The 18099-nt window shown below is 35.5% G+C and overlaps 1 protein-coding gene across 2 annotated transcripts in view; it reads right to left on the reverse strand.

Moving 5' to 3' along the window:
• The window catches only part of CNTN1 (contactin 1), a 346709-nt gene that overhangs the window by 67615 nt on the left and 260995 nt on the right, over positions 1 to 18099 (reverse strand). For both annotated transcript variants that reach the window (XM_032877020.1, XM_032877021.1), the window contains one exon: positions 10520 to 10678. In XM_032877020.1, coding sequence (XP_032732911.1) covers positions 10520 to 10678 — 159 coding nt within the window. The remainder of the gene's footprint in view (positions 1 to 10519; positions 10679 to 18099) is intronic.

Here is an 18099-nt window from a genome sequence, read left to right on the forward strand (position 1 = left end):
TGAGCTTGTGATATGAGGTTGGAGGGCCTAAGTAAAAACATACGGTAGAAGGCTCAAGGAGGCAGTCCAATCTCTCTGTCTTTCCTATGCTGCAAAATCCCAGCCCTGTTTAAATGCCTGAAGAATGGAAAGGCTGGAAGCACTCTAAACGGTCTCTCTTGACAAGGGTATAGTATTTTCATGATGGTCAAGGCTAGCTCAGGCTTTTCCAAGTAGCTTGGCAGTCAACAGGTATGGGCAAGTGTAGGCTGGGTCAAAGCAAGAAGAGCCAAATGGATGTACAGTGGAAGCTGCAGCTGATAGACTGATGTGGAGCCCAAGTAAGGATCCAGTATGAAAATACCCCCAAATAAATGGAAGACCAGGGGTATGTTCAAAGACTAGAAAGTCGTAACTGACCACAGAAAATATTTGGAGGAATTGTGAAAGGTAAAGAAGGAGAAGTCAAAGGGGATCTTTAGTGGTGGGCTTTGGATTGCAGGTGATGTTGTCAGTCTCTTGATTTTAATGACTGAGATGAAGAAAGGAAGAATAAGCAAAAACCTTGGAGTCACTACCATTAGGTAAATACCAGTGAGAAACCGTTGGCTCAGGGATGCAAACAACTCTCTCAGAAGGGGAAGCAAGAAGTGGATGTGGAGTGATGGACTTCTAGAATATACCTTCTGAATGGTTAGGGAAGAATTTGAAACTGGTAAGTTTAGGATAGAATTCTCTACCAGGATTGCTAAAGGCATGGAAAGTGCTCTTTTTAGAACAAAACCAATTATAATCATTCCTGTTAATATACATTTACATCAGAACTTGTGAGAAAATAAATTTCCAAAACAAATATGTTTAGGTATATATTTATAATACCTTCTAAAGAAAACTACCTATGTAAGAAGTAGGACAGACTTAGCAAAAAAAAAAAAAATTAACATTTTCATTTTAGAAAACTGTATCTAGAATCAAAAGTGGCTCTTCTATCTGGCTTGTTTCACCACATAAAGAGAATGGGATTTAAAAGCTTGCTTTCTCTTTAACTTTTTTCCCAGCTCCAATCTCGATGTAGTCAGCCCACACAAAAAATATTTCTTCTGCCTCCCACTTGCTTGTTCATCTGTGGACATACACATGTTTCTTCTACTTCTTACACATGTTTTGGACTTCTCTGGGTATAGTATACCTAGCATAGTATTTTGAAAATAATACTACTTATTAAATATTTGTAACAAACATAAATACAAAGTTATGCTTATTTAGAGTAGCCAACATCTCAATGCAAGAAGCACAGTCTTGTGTATCACAATCACTTTATAGTCTTCTTCATCTCTGAATCATGTAGGCTACTGGTGAAAGATAAGGAGGGCCTTCCTTTACCTTGCCCCACCACAAAATACCCAATACTCTACGGCTCTCATGCTTATATTCAGCCCATAAATTATCTTGTCAGAAAATACACCTTGTCTCAATCCACTTAATCCCTTCCCCACTCTGTGAGTTGATCCTTTCTTCTCCACTGCTACAGTTTTATCTCAATTATACATTTTTATCTGCTTTATTTGGGCACTAAATATCCTTATAAATGGATTTTTACTCCATGCCATCTTCCCCCCTGGTAGGAAGTACTGGATATATTTTATTTTTCTAAAACCACCCACAAAGAGAATTTGGGAGCAGAGCTCAGCTTTGCTTTGGAAGCAGATTCATGCCCAAGCCAAATGGAGTACAGTCAGGAGCAGAGGGACTTTGTGTCCTCTCTCTTTGGCCAAGTTCTCTGCAACCCATTTATTATTCTTAGAGTCAGAAAGAGAGGAGTGTACTTTCACCACAGAGGCAGTGCTAGGAATCAGGACTGGGGTCTCAAGTTCCTGAGTTTTAAGTGGGTCAGTTTGGCATCAGGACATTTTTTCTAAAGATAATTTCAATATGGAAAATCAGATCTTAACTGTAGAAAGCCTGTCAGAGGCTACTCTCTGTCAAACAAACAAACAAAAAATATACTGAGGCTCAACCTGATGGTTATTTAAATCTTGGCTTTACTGATGAGTATAAATCTCAATCAAAGGAATATAGAGCAGGAGACATGCTCCTTACTTTAAATACTCAGATCAAAAGACCCTCTTGAGATGGTCTTATTTTAACAACCAGCCATAAACAGTAATTCACATAGATTTATTTGCAAATACTTTGAGTTCATAAGCCTCAGAATAAAACAATTCTGACTATTCTTTGGAGGAAAAGAGAAGCAAGCCTCATGTGTATCCTAAGGCCAATAATTCATACTGTTTAGTTGCCTGGCAACCATGCTGATGGCATTTTGCCTTCAGACCACAGGGACTAGCTGTTTGAAAAGCTTCAGAAATAGCCAGAACGACCTGAGGACTAAAACAAAACAAAACAAAACAAAACAAAACAAAACACCACAAACTGTTTCAAGAAAACCTGTAGGCAGTGTAATCCCACCTGTTCTAGATTGTTTGAAGTTGCCTAGTGAATCCTGGTATTTCCTTAGAATTAAAATATAATCAGAACCTTTAGCTTTTTCCCTCTCAATCCAAAACCCAAGTACTTAACATTATCCAGAACCCACTCAGAGGTTCTAACTGATAAAGCAGCTCTGTGTTTGAGAATAGAAAAGGGCACTTAAAGACTTCTCACTGGTTGTGTGTTACCTTAGCATCTCTAGACCCAACCCACAGGTCTTCTGGCAGAACTTTGCAAGATGCCATAGATTTGGCAAAGTTCTCTGCAGCAAAAGAATCTGGGATCTCTTCTGGCATCCCAGAAGATATGACTCATTGATTCTTCTCTAAGGAAAATTTGAATGTAGCCTCATGAAAACCCAGAAATTCATATTTGAAATAAAAACAACAAAAACTGGGCGCCTGGGTGGCTCAGTGGGTTAAGCCGCTGCCTTTGGCTCGGGTCATGATCTCGGGGTCCTGGGATCGAGTCCCGCATCGGGCTCTTTGCTCAGCAGGGAGCCTGCTTCCCTCTCTCTCTCTCTGCCTGCCTCTCTGTCTACTTGTGATCTCTGTCTGTCAAATAAATAAATAAAATCTTAAAAAAAAAAAACAACAAAAACTGAAGCTATAGAAAGGCAAAAAAGAAAATAGGTAATTCTAAAAAGTAAGTACTCTACAATGAGCCTAGTGGGGGTTTTTCCCCATTTTCTTAAACCTATCAATGTGGAAAATAATTTTAAAAATACTAAATAATAAGTAAAGATATGATAGAAGAGATATTCATATACTAGTGGCAGGATTAAAAACTCTTTCTACCTTTCCACAGGGTAATTTTTTAGTATAGCTCATGGGTTTAAGCATATTTACACTAAGTAATTATTTTAAAATGTCTATTCTAAGGAAATAATCTGAAGTCCAGAGAAATACTTATGTGCTAAGATGTTAATTTGTAATTCTAGGCTTCCACACAACAGAATTTTAAATAAAAACATTTTCTTCTTCGGTTTAGAGACCATATCACAGGTTGGGTCTCCCGATTGATTTCATAGCATGGTTTGTAGCTCTATTTTTGTTCGGTCCCCTTCCATACACATAACCTGCCACCAACAAATATTCTATAATTTTCCTTCTCTATGTAGCAGCATAGAATCAAACACAACATTCTAAATGTTATCTGTGTATCTTGTAGAACCCTGAGAATGGCATCAAATTTCTGCTGCCTATCCCCTAGAAATTCCAAGAGAAGTAATATTTAGAGTAGATTGTTTTAAAGCTATACAGTCTATTCTTTCATCTCATTATTCTAACTGTAATCCTTGTACTGCTGAAACTTTATATCTTTGAAAAATATTGAACATCTTAAGTAATTACCTTCATAAAATGGAGTTTAGTTCCACACTTTCCATTTATAGTGGACACCAGTAGAAATAAAGAACTATATGATTGCATTTATTGCAAAAATATTTTTCACTTCCACTTAGGATACTGACACAAGAGAACTTTACTTACATAACTAATAAAAAGAACAGGTAAGACAATCTACAAAATAATCATTTTTCACAGCCTGTCAGACAGCTGAGTTTGTGAAGAGATCTAATGAACTAAATTCATCATAGGTAGAGCAATGGGGAGAGGAGGTAATAATCATTCATGTTTATAAGAAGAAAACACTTAAACTTCTCACAGATATTTAAAGACAAAGTATAGGTTGTCATGGCTGTATTGAATCCCTGGGAGCCCCCAAATCAAGGAGCATCTGTACGCATGAGCCAGTTCTTTCTGGTAGGACTTCACCAAGTGTATTCAAAAAAGTTGGGGGCAAGACAAGAGAGCCAAGAGAGACCTCCCTCTGAGGCACAGACATCTCAGATCTGCTCAAGTCTCAGAGCAAAGCAGGAAAATGGAGATCCTGCTTCATGCACTCCAGACCTTCTACTGAATAAGCATGTGAGCATGTCTGGCTAGATGAGTGGAAGGACAGCAAAGACAGATCGGCTTCCCCTGAGACAGATTAGTGCTTTGGGTCTGCTGAAGTCTGACTGAACACAGGAGAACTGAGAACATCTCCCACCCCCAAGAACTCTGGGTTTTAGAGTAGTTATCAGACAGCAGCTGTCTGGGGCAAAAGAAGGGAAGCTGAAAAAACAAATCCTCCCTGAGAGCCAGGCTAGAAGAGCAAGTTGAAGTCTGATGGTGAGGCTGGAAAACTTTCAGATGTAAGAGGGTTTTGATCTTACACTCAAATTTACTCAGCCTCTACTGAACTGAATCTAACCGCAAAGCTCAGATCGCTTCAACTACAGATTATATTGACAAAATGACATGCATTTTCCTGGGCATAAGTAATATCCAATTTAGGCTCTACTATTCTTCTTTACACAATGTATATAAAAACATTATCAGGACATGAGAAAACAAAGAAATGTGAATTGTTTTTAACAAAGGAAAAAAAAATCAATAGAGCCAGACTTAAAGATGGCCCAGGTGTTAAATGATCAGACAGGGATTATAGAATAACTACTATAAATATGTAGAAGTATCAAGTGGGAAAGATGCACAACTTGTATAAATAAATAAGAAATTTTTATGGAATACCATGTAAACAATATTAAAAGGAACCTAATGTTAGAAACAAAAAAAATCCTGGAAAGAGAAAGAAACACAAAATCAAAATCATTTAATGAGATTTTCAGCAAACTGAATGTAGTGGAGAAAAGAATCTATGAAAGTGAAAACAGGTCATTAGACACTACCCAAACAGAAATACACATACACATACAGCCATGATCCGTGGAACACATCAATCTAACATGCATGGCAATAGAGACCAAGAAGAGAAAGAGAATGAGACAGAAGAAATATCGGAAGATATAATGGCAGAGAATTTCCAAAGTTGAGGAAGATATCAATTCAAAGGTCCAACTTGCCAGGAAACCCCCATCAGGATAAATATATTTTCATCAAGCTGAGAAGCAAAAATGAAAAGAAATCTTGAAAGCAGCTAGAGAAATGGACACATTAAATAAATGTAGGAATAGAAGGTAAAAATGATAGTTGACTTCATATCAGAAACAACGAAAGCAAAAGATGAAGAAATAATATTTTTTAAAATGCTCAAAAACAACTTAGAACTTATATTAAAAAATTATCACAAATATGAAATGAAAGAAATCTTCTAATATACAAGGGCTGATGGTTTTCGACTCCAGAAACCTGAACACTCAGAAACATTTAAAAAGTTTTCTTAGGAAAATTATACTAGATGGAAATTCAGTTGAAATAAAAAAATGGAGAACCCATTCCAAACTGGAACTAAGTCCTCACTTGCACTTAATTTCTCTTCTTTCTCCAGTAAGTGCTTCTATATTCTACCCAGATGTTAGAGCCAAAAATCCGATGAATCATCCTCAATTCTGCCCTTTCCCTCAATCTCCATACCTGATTTGTTATAAAGTTCTGTTTTCCCTTCAAAAATACATCTCAAATTCACCCACTCCTCTCCATTCCCACTGCTATCCTAGCCAGTAGTCCCAGCCAGTGACATCTCCCACCTGGACATCTTTCACCTGCCATATGCCCCAACTGTTCTCCATGTTTCTAATTTTGGCCCTCCAGAAATCCATTCTCCATACATTAGTGAGTGATTTTTTTCCCATTCAAATTAGAAGTCAGATTACTGTTCCTTTGTTTAAAAACTCCTTGTAGGACCTACAAGCCCCTGCACATCTTATCATCCACTATTGCTATTTGCATAATGAACTACCAAATTTGGTGGCTGATATCAACTATCATTTTACTCTGCCTCATGATTTTAAAAATAAAAACTTTTTTTGGGCCTACAGCATATAGAAATGTAGAGTATTTGAATATTTGATAATATCTAAGGGGACAGATGGGAGCAAAGCTATATTAGAATAAAGATGATAACTCAAATTCACAGGAACAAATAAGGAGGACCAAAAATGGCAAAGAAAAAGGTTAATATGACAACCTCTATAAATATGTACTTGCTTTCCTTTCTTCTTGTAGTTTCTTCAGAAGACATTAACAGAAGAGTAATAGGTTTATAATATATATATGTAATATGTATAAAAATGACACATACCACAAAAAAAGAAATAAGATGCAAAAGAGCTATCTAGGAGTAACATTTCTATATCTCACTGAAATTACATTACTAAAATATGAATTATATTCTAAGAAGTTCAGACGTATCTGGCAAGCACTAGAGTAACCATCAAATAAATAAATATAAATTTAAAATTCATTTATTTATATACAATTTTATGTATAATATATATAGTAGCCATTAACTATATATATATATATATTTTAAAAATTAAAATTTTACACTAGAAAATATTCACTGAATCCAAAAGAAAACAATTAAGGAGGAATAAAGGAACAAAAACAAGTAAAACATTTAGTAAGCAAAAATACAATGGATGGTTACCACAGGGGAGGTAGGTGGGGGGATGGGTGAAATAGGTGATAGGGATTAAGGAGTGCCTTCGTCATGATGAGCACAGGTGATGTATGGAAGTGCTGAATCACTATATTGTACACCTGAAACTAATATTATACTGTACGTCAACTAACTGGAATTTACATAAAAATTTTTAAAAATTAAAAATTGAAAAAATATAAGGGCAGATATAAATTCAACTACAAAAATAATAATTCTAAATGTTAATGGATTAAAGAATCCAATCTAAAGGCAGTGTTTGTAAGACTGGATTAAAAAATAAGGTGCAACTATACATTTCAACAGAAAACATACTTTAGATTCAAAGATACAAATAGGCTGAAAAAGATACAATATGTGAACAGGAGCCATGACAAAGTTGGGATGATTATACTAATATCAGAAGCAACTTTTCTTTTTCTTTTTTTTTTTTTTTAAGATTTTATTTATTTATTTGACAGAGATCACAAGTAGGCGGAGAGGCAGTCAGAAAGAGAGGGCGAAGCAGGCTCCCTGCTGAGCAGAGAGCCAGACGCGGGGCTCCATCCCAGGACCCTGAGATCATGACCTTAGCCGAAGGCAGAGGCCTTAACCCACTGAGCCACCCAGATGCCCCAGAAGCACCCTTTCTAAAATGCAATTCCTGCAGCCTGATTCTACTTCTCTAATGTTTCTCTTCAGCACTAATCACCAAAAGACTTACTACACATTTTATTTATTTTTCTTCTTTTCTTTTTTTAAATTTTATCTTATTTAAATTCAATTAACATATAGTGTATTATTAGTTTCAGAGGTAGAGTTCAGTGATTCATTATTTGTTCATCACCATCTTTATACTACAATGTAAATGCTTTGAGGGCAGGATTGGTGTGTGTGTGTGTGTGTTTCCTCTCTCTGTTTTGTTTATGGATGGTCAGGTGTATATCCAGCATCCAGGACTGGTTCTGGCATACAATGGAGGCTCAGTGAATATATGTTTAATAAATGAGCATTAATGGCCCTGATCTAGGAGCTAGGGATAGAGTAGTGAATAAAACAAAATCTCCATCCTCGGGGCACCTGGGTGGCTCAGTCATTAAGCGTCTGCCTTTGGCTTGGGTCCTGATCCCAGGGTCCTGGGGTCAAGCCCTGCAGCCATTGGGATCCCTGCTCAGCAGGAGGCCTGTTTCTTCCTCTCCCATTCCCCCTGCTTGTGTTCCCTCTCTTGATGTGTCTCTCTCTGTCAAATAAATAAATAAAATCTTAAAAAAATCTTCATCCTCATGGAACTTACTTTCCAGTGGAATATATATATATATATATATATGATTTTTAAAATTTATTCATTTTAGAAAGAAAGAGAGAGAGAAAGAGCATGAGAAGTGGTAGTATTAGAAGGAGAAGCAGGTTCTCTGCTGAGCATGGAGCCTGATGTAGGACTTGATCTTGGGATCCCAGGATCACGACCTGAGCCGAAGGCAGTTACTTAACCAACTGAGCCACCCAGGTGCCATATAAAGTATATTTTAATGAGAAGTATATTTTAATTGAGCTACCAGTAAGCATATATTACATAATTAATGGAAATGATTACAATTATTATTCCTTTATCAAAGCAAAGAAAAATTTTAAATGTGTTTATCACATTTTATTCTCTAGTATCTATGATCAGTGTCAATTTGTTTAGATATCCAATGTTATTTATAGATTTATCATTATCATTCATTTTCATTGTCTTCAGAGAAATAGAAACTGTCCAACCTTTAGGTTTGTCAAATGTCTAAATGGCTTTTTTTTTTTTTTTAAGATTTTATTTATTTATTTGACAAACAGAGGTCACAAGTAGGCAGAGAGGCAGGCAGAGAGAGAGAGAGGAGGAAGCAGGCTCCCTGCTGAGCAGAGAGCCCAATGTGGGGCTCGATACCAGGACCCTGGGACCATGACCTGAGCCGAAGGCAGAGTCTTTAACCCACTGAGCCACCCAGGCGCCCCTCTAAATGGCTTTTTTAGGTAAATTTTCAAGTGGTCTGTTTTGCCAAGCATATTTATAGATAACTCTTACACTCACCAGCATAATATAATAGAAATATTTTACCTGTTTCTTTTTTTTTTTTTTTAAGATTTTATTTATTTATTTGACAGACAGATATCACAAGTAGGCAGAGAGGCAGGCAGAGAGAGAGGAGGAAGCAGGCTCCCCGCTGAGCAGAGAGCCCGACGCGGGGCTCGATCCCAGGACCGTGGGATCATGACCTGAGCTGAAGACAGAGGCTTTAACCCACTGAGCCACCCAGGTGCCCCTATTTTACCTGTTTCTAACTCATGTGTATTTTATACACTTATGTAGAGAGTCAATTAATACTGGAATATATGTAAACCCTCATAACAGGCTTCAAGTTTATATTTGGTTCATTTTCCATGAAAACGAAATCTAAATTAAAACCTTTCAGTAATCAATACAAATAAACCCCATTACCTTAAAACATGGCAAAAATGAGAGCAGTTTTGGGATATGCTGGGATTAATCCCTTTTCATTCTTTAAAAAGCATAAACAGGGGCACCTGGGTGGCTCAGTCAGTTATAAGCTGCTGCCTTTGGCTAAGGTCTTGATTCCAGGATCCTGGGATCAAATCCCACATCTGGCTCCCTGCTCAGCGGGGAGCCTGCTTCTCCCTCTCCCTCTGTCTACCACTCTGCCTAATTGTACTCTCTCTCTCTCAAATAAATAAATAAAATCTTTTAAAAAATAAAAATCATAAACATTTTATTCACTTCTGTCTTTTTTTCTCCCCTCTGGTGATAACTGAGCACATATTTATATGTCTTCATTATATATCTAAAAGAAACTCAAGGAACTATAAGTTTGTTTAAAAATAATCTCAAAATGACAAACAGAAGCAGGTTATTTTATCAAAAGGATCACCTATCTTCTTTGATGTCATAAAAGATAAACTCCTGTGTGATGTTATAGGCTAGTTATGACAAAGGAAAATAGTAATAATTACAGACACAGGAAGGCCCTCACTTACTCATTTGTTTTTTTTTTCCTGATCAAATTTTAGAATATCTTAATATAAAAAAAATTAAAATCCAAAACTTCCTTGAAGATATATTTTGAGGAGATTTAAAGCAGGTAAGATCAGCTTTCGAAAGTAAAGGTTATGGTAATAAGAACTGGGTGCTTAAATTAATATTTATAATCAAAGTGGCTTTTTAAAAATGCAGAATTATAATACTTATATAATTGTAAAAAAAAAAAGGAGGGGGTAATAAATAATAAGCTATAGATGTCATTTGCCAAAAAGAGAAGATTTCCTGAAGTGTTTTTTTTCCCCCTAATAAATCTTAGAATTGTACAGAGCTCAAATTAGAAAGCCAGGAGGCCTCTTTTGCTTTTCCATTATAGATACAGACCCGCTGCTTCTTCCCCTGAAGTTTTAAAACGTCTAAATTCCTTGTGGTTTCCTTCAGTACTAATACACTGGAATACTTAAAAAAAAAAGTTTAAAAATAGAAAAGCACTTCAAGGTAGAGGATGAAATCCTTAAGAGGTCCAGATACTCATTTTTGATAAAAGAATTCATTTAAAAATCTGTGCAGAGTAATCAGACAAATGAAACTCACCCGTCTTCGCATCTTTCCAGTCATCTGAAAGAATAGTCTTGGTCTGAATCGTGTATTTAGATATAGGACTATGATTGTCTGAACCACGGCTCCACGTAAGAGCCACAGAAGTGGCCCGGATATCTTCTATTCGTAGACCGCCTGGAGGGCCTGGAGGGCCTGGAATGAGAATTTTGGTAATGAATCAGTGAATTGCAATTAGTGAATTAAGTGCACATTAGAATACAAAAGCATCCTCTTTGAAATTAATCTAAAGAACATTTATACAACATGATCACTGTTACCACGTTCCTTTTAAATATAAGCTATAAGAGGTGATAATAAGAGTATTTACGGTCTTCACTAAATGATTTCATGGTATCTCTTTTTAAGTAAAGAGATGAATACTATCATTTAAAAATGGCATTATTATTCAAGATACATATGACAACTTTGGCTCGTAAAATGGATACACATGAAAATCTTTGACTTATAAAATGTAATTGGCATTAACAGGACCTAATAGATTGTGGCACAGTGTGGTTTAATAAATGCTTGCCGAATGCATAAATCAGATATGGTAGCACAATTCAGTCCAGATACGAGAATAGTTAGTCAAATACTTCACTGTGCCTCCCACAAATGGAACAAATGCTTTTTTATATCCCTCGATGGTTATAGGTAATTTATTTTACTTGGAGTAGAAAATACATATAATCTGGGAATGATTGTATATATCATTTTGAATGATATATTTCATGTCAGTTATAGTAACAGGGATAAATGATATTAAAAGAAACATTTCTACTTCTATAAAATATAGAAAACAATTGTCAACTCAGAGGTATACCAGAAATGTTCTGAACCATCAACTAATATATTGAAGAGACTTAGCACAGAAAACAACGTCTTGCAGAACATAAAACAATGTTAAAAATATGTTTTCATAGACGTTTCCTAACTCAGCATCAATATTACTCAATGAGAGAGCACTGTACCTGATGGTAGAAATAAAAAGAAAAATGAGACATAACTTTCGGGTTTTGAAGAGCTCTTTGTTTTGAAAAGGGTGAAATGGACCAGAAAATAAATAACTATAATTGGAAGCAATAAATGCCATGATAAAGGCATACGAGATATTTATACTTGGCATCACAGTTTCTTGTTTGCAAAGAAGAAAAAAATGTGCTTTAAGTGGTACAGTGGCATCCACTGCTTACAATGCTAAAGAAGTTTCCCAGTTAATAGAGACATCCTTTAAGAGACATGTCAGAAAATACTATCACTTGTTTTCTTTGCACCAGAAAGGGTCCATCCCCAACTTAACTAGGCATATTAAATATAATTACAACTTTGTTAAAATGATATCTTTAGTTTTTCATATTGAATATGTAGTACTAAATAAGACATTTTTTTTTTCTCTTAGCTAAAAATAAATGCCTTATTATCTAACGATCAAATCAGATGTTCAGCCTACATGGCATCATGGCTTTTTTTTCCCTCCAACTGGTTTTGGTCTTTGCAAAGGTATAGACAGTTGCCTTATGGTTGGTCCCGAGGGGGAAAAGGTGTAGATAGAGTCACACAAATTTATTACTGCTAATACTAAAATAACACAAGACACATCCTATTGATGGTAGTAAATTTTATTATTTGGAGGTATATAACATATAAATAGAAAGGTAAATAAATTTTAAAAAATGTATAATTTGTAATAGTGTACTTATACTTCTTGATGCTAATTAAAAGTAAAAAATACATCATCCAGAATAAATGAAAATAGACACATAAGTAATATAGCACACATGCAATCTTCAGGGAGAAAAAAACTGCATTTTTCATTACTTCATTACTTCACATAAAGCATCATCCCAAGTTAATGACTAAATTGAATATTTCAGAGTATTAAAATTTAAAAATAGAGGTGAAAAATAGAGGAAATTATTTTTAAAAGGAAGAGACAGTCATGCATTCAGATACTTTTTCTGAGCACAAAGTTATGAAGAAAATGTTAAAGGGAGTTTAGGACAAAAGTGCCATAGGTTAGGTTTTAACCATGCAAGTGTAAATTATTTGCCTGCTGTTATTCTGTGAAGTTCTTGGAGTGGCAAATGAGTACTATTTTAAAAGGTCAGACTAGAGTTTAATGTTATGAACATATTGGTTGGAATGCTATATGCATAATAATTTCACTCAGTCATCCATTCAGGGAAGACTCACACTGTTGAGCAAAACACCGTAATTTCGTTTGTCCATTTTTTCCCTCTGATATACGCCTGGCCTCTAATGGGTTCTTAATAAATATTTTGGTGAGTACATAAATGAATTTATCACAATTGAACTTCAGATAGTTCTATAAACATACACGCTCCCTCCTTCCACAATACAAGCTCCCTTCTCCATTTGCCTTGACTAACAGGATAAAGAGATAAGAGAACAAATGGAAAAGTGTTTGCTGATATCCTCAAAACCCTGGTGTGGCAATGTTACTTAGTAATGTGGAGTAGGCCTATCCATCTAGTAATCGACTCCAAACAGCTCCTGGAAAATACCTGAGAGAAAAATACTATAGAAGGCAGAGATATTAGAGCTGAAAATAGGCTTGACTTAAAATTCTGAGGCCTGATTCATCTTGGGCATGTTATTCAAGTGTATTAAGTTTCCATTTTCTTATCTGTAAAATGGGAGTAATAAAAATTGATCATATAGCGGTGCCTGGGTGGCTCAGTGGGTTAAAGCCTCTGCCTTCGGCGATCCCAGAGTCCTGGGATCAAGCCCCGCATGGGGCTCTCTGCTCAGCGGGGAGCCTGCTTCCTCCTCTCTCTCTCTGCCTACTTGTGATCTCTTCAAAATCTTCAAAAAAATCTTCAAAAAAATAAAATGTTTAAAAAAATTGATCATATAGAATTGTTTTTTAGGATTGAAACAGTATTTCTAAAGAATGTAGTGGTAGAAAGCTCTCAGTAAACTTTAGCTACTGTAAGTATTATTGTTGTTATTCCTGCAAGAGATTTCTGGGCATCTGAGCTATTAGCAGGAGTAATTACTAGTATTTGCTAATGATTGGGAGAGATCTGTTTATCTGATTGTTCATTTACCACTTGTTCTCACTAAAAAATAAAGTGTTTTCTGATCAATTTGTTGAAGATGAGGAAAAATTGGGAATGTGAAGTCACTTCATTTGCACTAAGAAATCAGGATGTAGCAAAAACAGAGAAGTGGTACTAAACAGACAAACTTGCACAGCCTGGTAGTTCAACTCAGGGCCAGTCCTGTACTGTCTCTAGGAAGATTTTCAAAGCAGTGTAGCTCATAATGCTTGTTCAGTTTTTCTGTTCAAAATGGAGAAAAAAGTGTTATGGTAGAAAATAAAATAATGCAACTACTTGTTCCTCAGCGCACACACAAAAAGGCATTAGGAACTGGTCACCCTTGGTTATTCTTCATCAATGGGGGGAAAAAAAGCAATATGCATTCTGACTCTAAGAGTTTCTTCTTCTTCTTTCCTCCCTCCCTTTCTGCCTTTCTCTCTTTGTCTTCTTTCTTTCTTGCTCTTTCTTTTTCTCTGCTTCCTCTTTCCCTCTCTTTCTCTTTTTTTCTGCCTCCTCTCTCCCTCTCTTTAAACTCCTACTGTGGTACAAACACTCCCAAGAAACCTATAAGAATTGAAGCCAGGAAAAATGTAAGCAAATAGACTGTTTCATATAGCTAATTTCATTATTACTCTATTAATATGTGTTTCCTTTTTCTTAGGTGGTCCTCAGACAGATAGCTAATGGTTATAGCTAAGAATGTTATTCATGCCAAATTTTAATTATAATGAAACAGAGACATTGGGTAGATAAAAAGGAACTTTGGAATTTGACATGAATTTTAAATGTCTGGATTCATTCGATTAGAAGTTATTTTAGCCTTCCATTTTCTTTCATTCTTTTGTTTTTAATCACTAAAAATTGCAGGTGGGGGTGTGGAGAAACAGAGGGATATTCCTCTGACTAGTGCTGACAAAAGTTTTCTTTTGATTTTTCTCACTACCATTGACATTGGCAAGGGTATGGGCTATGGTGAATGCCATGAAATGGGTAAGCCTGATGATTCACAGACCTGTACCCCTGGGGCAAATAATACATCCTATGTTAATAAAAATAATTTTTAAAAATATAGGAAGCTGGAAAGAGAAGGAAATGAGGGAAAAATGAGAAAGATTTAGGGGAGGAGAAACAAAGCTATTTAAAGCATACTTTCTGCTTTTGTTTTTTGTAAAGATAGTCTGACCAAATTCTCCTTTTCTAGAATTAACAGTGCAAACTTCAGTGTTGATACTCTGCACCTCCTTTTCCTATCACAATCGTAGTGCTCTATCACTATCTTTCCAAGAGCTATGTTTCTATACCTCTCCCCAAAGAGGCTGCCATGATACTCTTCCTTTGCTAGTTACATTACCCTCTCTCTTACTGTTCTTGTTACTCACTTACTGTGTTTTTTCCCTCTGGCTTAAAATATCCTTCTCAGAGATTGCTGATTGAGAATGCTCCATAAAATCTCACCTACAGGGTATAATTAGCGGTCTACCAAGGTCCTTGTTAGTGTTCTGTTTCTACATTGTAGGTTCTTCAAAGTCAGGCAGGAGTCTGTAATTACTGAAATTTGTTTTTATCTTTTTTTCTTTTTAGCCTACTGAAGGACTGTAGATATAGCCAGAACGGTCCCCTATCATCTATGGTGCAATGCACTGTCAGTTTGTAACATCTACTCTTTCCCTAAATTTCTTTAGGTTCTCAACGGTTTAACTATGAAATTATTGATTGCAGGCAAATAACACAAACACTTCAATATGTAATATAGATCACATACATTTTAGAGCTCACCTAAGCCACTATCTACACATTTACCAAAGGATGCTGAAATCTAGAAGGGCCATGACCAGAATCACACAACTAGTCTATAACAGAGTGCAGAATGAATCAGGACAAGAGACTGGGTTTCCCAGCATAACCCACATGAAATGAGAAAAAGCCCATTTGAAAGTTAGATCTGGCTGCCTAGTTGTGCCTATCTACAAAAGACCTCCAAAGAACTACCTGAACACTGACAAGTTTACCCTGTTGTTTTCTTGGACTTGTCTGTAATTTTAAAACAAGTGTGAACTCATAACAACACAAAATTTACATGACATAAAATGTTAGTGAATAAATTTTTAAAAAGTATTTTATTTATTTATTTGTCAGAGAGAGAGAGAGAGGGAGAGAGAAGCAGGCAGAGGGAAAAGGAGAAGCAGGCTCCCTGCGGAGCAGAGAGCCTAATGTAGGGCTTGATACTAGGACGTTGGGATCATGGCATGAGCTAAAGTCAGATTCTTAACTGACTGAACCACCCAGGTGCTCCAGTGAATAAGAGCTTTATATTGTATATTTTAATAAAAATATTTTGCTTAGTCCTTATCATATTGAAGTAATTGCCAGATCTTTCATAATTCTTACCAATTAACCTAATAATTCTTACCAATACCTAATGATTATAGCTAGGATGTAAACCCAACCAATTTTCTATGAGACCAATTTTTCAATAACTTCAGTACAATTATTTAAAACAGCATTATCAGAGTCAAATTAAAACGTGGTACTGAGCTTTCCTTTGGAGACCTTTCTTATTGGGAATCATATGAATTCTTAGGCACAGTTGTATACTGTAGAAGAATGACAAAAATGGTAATACATTGGCCATAACTTTTTAAATCTTTGCTTGATCTCTTAACCCAAATAAGTGAAGATAAACACATCACCCAGCTATAAATTCATACTTAGTACATCCCCAATTTTTCTTGATCACCCTAAAGGCATTTGTTACTCTTTTCTGAATTTTACCAGTGTCTTTAGGAAAAAATACCTACATATGAACAAAATACAGATGTGATTTCCACTCAGCTCTTACTCATATGTAAAGTAATCAGAGGAAAAAATGAGCAAGAACACAATTATTTACCATTTCTGTCATTTCTTCTTTAGGAATGTAGTAACATTCAATGAAAAAGAGGAAAAATAGCAAAAAAAAATACCTTCAAAATGATTATTCACACGCTATAGTCTGACCATCTTTTCTCGGTCAGTAATTGGCATTCTGATAAGTCAAATGGGATAGGAGATTTGAAAGCCTCCAGAATTAAACAGGAGGCATAGCAGGCATGACAACAGCCCAGACATCACTTGAGTTTATGCTAATGCTTAGGCAGTACTAAATACAAATGTACTTTCTTCCTCTTAAACCCTGATTTCTAAACAACTGGACCCAAAAGCTCCTGGTCTTTTTGGGACTCCCTTCCACATGGCACATACATTTAATAGAAACCTTCATGTTCCAGAGCAGCCGCAAGCATGAAAGATATCTAGTATCATTCTCTTTCCAGTAATTAAAGCAAACACCACATGCAAATATTCTGTGGTTCATTGTTTATTTTTAATAAAATAGCAAATTTTAATGAAGAGTTTGAATGTTAAGGAAACAAAAATTTTTCAGAATAAATTATCTCCTATTTTAAAACAAAATAATCTTAAAATGGCATTACTGAAAGAACATCAGTTATATTAGGACAGGCAACTTCTTCTCTACTAGAATGTGTCAGCTGAAGTCCCTTTATTGTTATAGACCTATTTCTATTCTCAAAATTAGTTAAGACAATGGCTCTACCATAAGGTTATGAAATACAGTTCAGTGTCACGTGGTTTTGTCAATGTTTAAAGCTTTTCCAGGATGACGCTGAAAAGTAAATATCCCTACCATTTAATAGTATGGTAATTTTTTAACCTCTAACATTTATAAAAATGAACTTAGATCCATTAGTAATGAGAATAAGGTAAAAGGGAGAGCAATGAATTTGTAGACTCTCTACTTGTCATCAATGCAGTTTATTTAAAGAAGAATATTCTCCCTTTCCTGGCTTCAGGAAAGGCATACTTGTCATGTGATTTCCTTCTTAATTTTTAAATTCTTTTCAAAACTATATTCTCGTCTGGTCTTGGTGGTATACTTTCAGTTATGAACTATGGAAGAAGATGCCCACAATAATGATTCATGCACATATTTCCAAGATGATATTTATAGGTCCATGAGAATCTAAAATTAATTTTAAATATCTTGGGAACATGGCAATTGATCTGGATCTCTAGTCTAAACTCTAAGACAGTTCCATCTGTGACAATGACTGAGATGAGAAAATTTTAAAAAATTAAAAAGATGGAAATTAAGCAACATCTTGAGCCAGAGACAATTATTCCTTTATGATGACTAATGAATTATTTTAAAAAGAACACTACATATGTATTTAAGAGTCATATCCATATCCCTCAAAGCTTTCCTGAGAGTTCTTCCAACAACAGATGGAGTTGCTTGAGTTACTAAATGAGAAGTTCATATAATACCCTATACCTAAATAGAAACCTGTTTAAGAGCAAAACTATTTTTGGTGAAACAACAAGAATTTTAAGCATATCTCTTTGCCCAAAGGGGGAAAATGAAAGTATTTTCAAACAATGAAATTTAAGCAGCTCTAGAAATAATTATATACACTTCCTTTTTATCCTTCACTTCTGCTCAAGTCCTTCCAG

This window comes from Lontra canadensis, unplaced genomic scaffold (genome assembly GCF_010015895.1).
Source record: "Lontra canadensis isolate GAN:19392208 unplaced genomic scaffold, GSC_riverotter_1.0 scaffold59, whole genome shotgun sequence".
Lineage (NCBI taxonomy): Eukaryota > Metazoa > Chordata > Mammalia > Carnivora > Mustelidae > Lontra > Lontra canadensis.